This window comes from Nanorana parkeri, unplaced genomic scaffold (genome assembly GCF_000935625.1).
Source record: "Nanorana parkeri isolate BGI_ZX_2015 unplaced genomic scaffold, ASM93562v1 scaffold474, whole genome shotgun sequence".
NCBI lineage: Eukaryota > Metazoa > Chordata > Amphibia > Anura > Dicroglossidae > Nanorana > Nanorana parkeri.
This window is the reverse complement of record NW_017306742.1, coordinates 1,078,722-1,085,117: the sequence shown is the minus strand read 5'-3', so window position 1 is coordinate 1,085,117 and position 6,396 is coordinate 1,078,722. Positions and strand designations below refer to the sequence as shown.

Here is a 6,396-nt window from a genome sequence, read left to right as displayed (position 1 = left end):
ATCAGCCGACCAGAGGGTTTCTTTATTGTTCCTGGCGAAATCTGTTGTGTTTGGCGGCTCAGAAGGCAAAAGTAAAAAAAACTTTTTTCTTACAACATTTAATATTTATTAGTATTTGTAATTGCAACATTGTGTTTTTTTTTATAGATCTATATAACATGATACCCAAATCCCTCTAAATCACGCCTAGAATATTTCAACAATAGACATTAAAATAAATCCCTGATAAGTTGCCTAAATTCCCACAAGCCAAGTAAGTACAACCACCAATCCAACTACGTATGCTATCGTGTGGAATCAACAGTCTCAATATATCCCGAGGGGGTGTGACTGACATCATTTTTCAATGCAACAACATTTACGGTGGGCGGCCATTTAGCAAACACAACCCGCGTTGGAGGAAGCCGGTCAGTGGTCAGTCCTCTTCTGATATACAAGGTTAGAGGTGGGATAATATTTAAGTTTATTTGAATTTTATTGTGTCCCACACATTGTATGCTACCCACCATTTTCCGAGTTCTCTTGATAATTCCCTCAAAATTCCTTTTAGACTTTTGAGAATTCTGTATGAACTTGGCATGAAGTCATCTACTACCTGTACGTAATGAGAGAAGACTTTTGGGGGGTTTTGTTCCTGCCTGTAGACTACAAATAGCTCCCTCACAGTTGGTAAGGTATTCTTACACTGGAAACCTTTGCATGTCATTGGCTGTCAGTAACCTTGCTATTCCTTTTTTTTTTTTTTTACTTGGCTGTAGAGGCACATTTAACCCTTTATATCTCCCCCCAAGTTACTATTCTCCCAATATAAAATGATAAAGTTTTGAAGGCTAATGGGGTAAAAGGCTTTCCCAGAGACAGAAAATGTTATACCTTTTATATCCACTCAGAAAAGCTACAACTATCTGGAAAAAAAAACATAACATAAGCACTTCACTACCTCACATTCAAAAAGCCAGAGGTCTCCAAAATGTTGAAGACGCAGCCTTTACCGGTTTAAAGTGTTATTGTCTTCGTAAAATATCAGTTGGGTCACTAAAAAGATCTGTGTTGGAGGTATATTCATGCATGGGAAGTCATATTCTAATCCAACGCTTTGGTACGAAGAAGACTACAGATACTGGTCTGTCCAGGAGTCATGGTGTAATCTTAGAACCATCGGACATTTGAGGCTTAGAACCATAACACTTCTGGTCCAAGAGAGGCAGTGGAAGCTTAAAACCATGGAACATCTGGACCACAAGGGGCATTTGAAGCTTAGAACCATGACATTTCTAGCTCAAGAGAGGCCATGGAAGCTTATAGCCATGGAAAATCTGGACCACAAGGGGCATTTGAAGCTTAAAACCATGAAACTTCTAGCTCAAGAAAGGCCATGGAAGCTTAAAACCATGGAACCTCTGGACCACAAGGGGCATTTGAAGCTTAGAACCATGGAACTTCAAGCTCAAGAGAGGCCATGGAACAACTGGACCACAAGGGGCATTTGAAGCTTAGAACCATGAAACGTCTAGCTCAAGAGAGGCCATGGAAGCTTAAAACTATGGAACCTCTGGACCACAAGGGGCATTTGAAGCTTAGAACCATGAAACGTCTAGCTCAAGAGAGGCCATGGAAGCTTAAAACCATGGAACCTCGGACCACAAGGGGTATTGGAACCTTAGAACCATGGATCGTCTGCACCACAAATGCTTTGAAGCCTTAGATCCATGGAATGTCTGGACCAAGAGGAGCAATGGAATCTTGAAGCCATGAAACTTCTGGACCAAGAGAAATGTTGGAAGTTTAGAACCATGGAACCTTTGTACTTTTTGATCTACTTGTTTTACAGCTAGTTTCTGAGTACAGATAGATGTGTTAGATTTTTTTAGAGACCCAAACCAATACTTTACAATACAACGTTGGATAGGCTGCTCTAGAAAGTGGTCACTAGTCCAAAGTTTATGCCTTTCAGTGTAGAAAACTTTCTAGTTGCTGCGGAGTCTTTGACTTCTGGCCTTGTAGACCTCAATGAGGAGGTCTTTCACATACTGGATCTCTCTTTCGATGGAGTCAGACTTTTCTTTCAGCTCCCTGTTTCGGACTTCCAAGCCCTGACATTCATCATCCAGTGCGTCGTATTCGGCGCGCTTGCGTTGGCGATAGCGGAGCGCTGCCGTCTTGTTCTGGTCTCTTTTCTTCTGTTTGCGGTCACCTTTTGGTTGGATTGAGACAGAGGAGCTGGTGCTGGCGGTGGCGGGGCGGTCGTACGGGGTAGGCCTGTTCAGTCGTTTGGTTTGTGCTGGCGGGTCGTTGGTGTCGTCGATCACCATAAAATCCTGCTCTTCTTCTTCTGGGAAATCACTTGGAACATCTGTGTATAGATTCATGAGCTCCAGGCATCCGGAATCTAGGGTGTTCAGTGCCACGGGAGCAGGTGCTGTTGCTTCTGTGATGTACGCAGGGAACTCTACTCCTCTCCCACTCAGCTGCTGGTCGGGCGTTGGAAAGAGGAAGTGGATTTCATGAGAAGGAGGGGTGCTGGGAGCTACTTGATCATGGGGCACTGGAAGCCCAGGGGAGAGTGTCTCCTCCAGGAAGTAATCTTCCATCTGCTCCAGCTCCCTCTTCAGGAGGGTGGCCATGATCTCCAGGTCCGGGGCGGAAGGCCCTGGCATAGATGGATCCACCGTCACTGGCAGAAAACATGAAAAATCCACCCTTTCCGTCATCCAATCCGTGAATCCATCCCCTGGAAAGAAAAAGAAATGGAGAAATTAGTATGTAGGCCAAATACACAACTTCTATGTACGAGCTGGTACGAGTTCTTTAAAAAAAAAAAAAAAAAATCAGTTTTAGGCTTCTGTTAGGCCTATATAGATCAACTTTTTAGCACGATCTGGTGCGAGTGTGACCATAAGGCGCACCTCTATCTATGGGGGCAGTAAAGTGTACCTTGGGGTACCTGCAGGTATATAAAGATAGTGAGCCAACACTTACAAACCATATCAGACACTTCCTTTTGCTATCTCGTGTTGCGGCTGAGAGAACTTCATATCTGAAGCAAATAGTGACCATCTCCTGTGGGCTCCAGCTCTGACTTGACCCAACCTTAGCTTCCCGTTATCCTATCACCATGATGGGCGGCCCAACCCATAGCAAAATGATGGAGTGAGTGGTTACAGCATTTGTGGAACCTGGTAGCTGTGTGTACAACAGAGATCCCCGTTTTTTGGGGTTCCCAGAGCACTGACCTCTTCTTCTGAGAAATGCTAGCTGCCTGGCTTTTATGCTCATCCACAGGCTTCAATGGGAACAAGCATACAGCAAAGGAAAGTCCTTATCTGGCTACTTGTTTTGGGTCAATGACACAAAGAAGCCAGAAGATCACTATGTGAGCCCAGCAGATAGCAAAGGTCATAGATGGCTTCCTCGTAGGTTTCCTTTAGGATTGCCCACCAAGTACATTGTAGACAGCAGAATATTAGAGGGTCAGAGCACCTACCTGCCAGGCATCCTCCCTCGGCCCCGTGCACATTCACCCCATCCTCCATGGGCACTGATAGGTGTTCATAGTGATTTCCATGAGCAGGGATCTTAAGGAGATCTGCCCGCCAGTGCAGAGTGCTAACTGGCACCATAGACATCTCCAGGTCCAGATTCAAAGCCGCCAGGAGAGACATTTTGACCGGGATTATTCAGGTTGAGGCCGGGGAGTTGGTCGGAGGCACGATTCCTGCTGTAGTTGGCAGCGGAAGGCGCAGAGCAAGGAAAGGACCTGCCAAGAAAAACCAGAGCAGATACAGCTTAGCTCATCCTTATAATCTTGTGTTCATACAATATGACTCAACAGTCCTGGACATAAATGGTGACCCTACTTCCCAACATCCGGGGCCGGCTGATGCCCAGGAACCAAAAGGCCCGAGGCGTGCTGGGTAGATAGGTCTGGTAGTTCCTCAACATGACGCCCCTCACTCATGGCATTGGACCTCATTGGTGTGTATTATACATTCACTAAACTCTTTATACATCTGCTGTCATTTCAGTCCTTGTCTTCATGGCGCTAAAACCCTTCCGGACAAAGCCAAACATATTCTAGAGAATGTATGGGATTGACTAACTCAACATTAAAGTGACCCTGTCACCAATTCAAAAATTGGCAAGTATTTCAATACGTCCTTTCCCAAAAAATGTTTTTCAATTGACTTTCAATGTGCCTTTGAACGTGTTAGAGATTTGACACTTCAGGAAGAGTCAATTTGCTAGCACAGTCCCCTCCCACATTGTATACCATCACCCTCTCCTGTCCCGGGAGGGTCTAATTATTGTCTGTGCTCCTCAACCCCTCCCTACTTAAAGGAGAACTATGAGGTGAGTGCTTTTCACTCATCCTCATAGTTCTAGCCGACCTGTGACAATGAGACTGTCACAGGTCGGCTCAGTAGATCGGGAAGTGAGCGAACACATACCGGCGTTCGCTCACCTCTCGATCCTGTGGCGGCAGAGAGCTGTGACAGGGGAGGGACTGGATTCCCCTCTCCCCGCTCCGATCCTCCAGCGCTGGCTGGCGGAACGGACGGGGGAGGGTACAACTGGCTCTGCCTCTAGATAGGCAAAGCCAGCTGTCACTCACGCAGCTGGGCGGATCCAGACATAGTTGTCTGGATCCGCTTCAGCTGCGGCGTCTCAGTATACCGCGAGGTATACTGAGCCTAGGGTGACGGGAGGACGCTAGTTTGTGTCCTCCCGTTACCCTAAGGAAAACTATGGGGAAAAGACCTAACCCCATAGTTCTCCTTTAACCTTTTGTGTAGCTGCCGGTGACACTTTAGTGACAGTCCTGAGTCTACTGGGGCTGCTGACATCACATCCAAGATGGCGGCACCCAGCAGCAGTCTCGGGGGTTTTGGGTGTCTACACAAAGGGAGGATTCCACAGTAAACAACATGCGTGTTGTACACACTGAATTTTTATTCCTAATCAAATATTGTGGATTTTATAACATGTGGCCTTGTGGTGACCTTCATATTAGGACATTCTGATTTGCATATTGCTATGCATGTCATTGTTTAAATTGTAAATAAAGCTATTTGATTAGTTTGTTTTTTTTTAAATCGGGAGCTATTATGATTCCTGTTAAGTTTTTATTGACTGTGTCCCATCAGGGGAACTTCCCTACACTTCCTGTCTCCTAGACAGCACAGGAAGTAAGAGGAAATCTCTCCAATGCCAGCAGAGATTCCCCATTAGATGTTACTGGAACAGATGTCCCCATTGGAGGATTTGCCATCACTTCCTGTTTCTGTGACAGCTTATAAGTGTTGGATTTCTCATAACTTTCTGCCGTGGTCACCAGAACCAACAGAAGGTGCGAATGTCCCAGTGGTGGTCACAGGCAGCTCTTCTAAGGTCAGCTTGAATAGGGGCTGGGGGTGCCAGGAGGGAAAGCGCCAAAAGCAGAACATATAAAGTCCAGAGTCATTTGATTCCCAGTCTTGTATCATAAAAAGTCAGGGCGTTTCTGGTGTTCAGAGGGCCTCCCTTCACCAGGGTTTATTGTTGAACAAATATTGGAGCGGAATTTATTATGATCCCTCCAGACGTTGGCTCAGCTTAACGAGCAATCATACTAATTACCCATCAGGATCCCTACAATTCTATCATAATATATGCCAAGCCCTGATGAAGGGGGACTCCGAAACGCGTTGGCTTTTTTATTATATGAGTGTTGACTTTATAAGTTCTGCTTTGGGCACTTCTCTCCCCATGCACACCCAGCTATTCAAACTTGACAGGTTATAAAACTCATTCTGGGCTTTCCATAGACCTCAGTGCTGAGCTTTCCGGTCTCAGTTGCCGGGGGACCTCTAGGGGAGTGATGCATTGTGGGACTGTAAAAGTTTATAAAGTTATTTTACAAAGAATGATAGAGGGAGCGGAAAGAATCCTTTGTATCTGCATTGGATGTTACGGGCTCCATTCGCAAAGCTTTAACACAAGAAATAAGTATCTTCATGTCAGTCATGTGGTCATGTGACTGTCGTTTGTAAATCCCATTGGACTCATGGGACAGAACTGTCACTCTTTATGATACAAGTCTCCTCCTCCTCCTCCTGGTGTGTGATTGGAGCCTCGTGTAGTACAGAGATCTATATAGATATATATATTAATGTTCCTCGGGACACTTCCTTTAAGGAGTGCTGACCTCAGACAAATCGAGAGCGGCCATCTGTGTTAGTGACAGGACGGAAGATGAGACGAGGCAGTTCTAGGAAAAGGCCGGAGCCAGGTCTAAGTTTATCCGCGCTGGCTGGTTATTAAGTAACAAGTTCAATGCTAAAAGATGCTTGCAACATCACCAGCCTGCCGCGCAGTTCGGGGGAATCTGCCGAGGACGCGGGATTGGTGGAATACGGC

General features: G+C 45.8%; 1 protein-coding gene across 1 annotated transcript in view; it reads right to left on the bottom strand.

Annotated features, from left to right (window-relative positions):
• Window positions 1–1,843: 1,843 nt before the first annotated feature.
• Window positions 1,844–6,396, bottom strand: part of ATF5 (activating transcription factor 5) — an 18,203-nt gene continuing 13,650 nt past the window's right edge. The window contains exons 2-3 of the mRNA XM_018560692.1: window positions 3,485–3,757; window positions 1,844–2,731 (exon numbers count right to left, since the gene is read on the bottom strand). Coding sequence (XP_018416194.1) covers window positions 1,968–2,731; window positions 3,485–3,662 — 942 coding nt within the window. The 5' untranslated portion in view covers window positions 3,663–3,757 and the 3' untranslated portion in view covers window positions 1,844–1,967. The remainder of the gene's footprint in view (window positions 2,732–3,484; window positions 3,758–6,396) is intronic.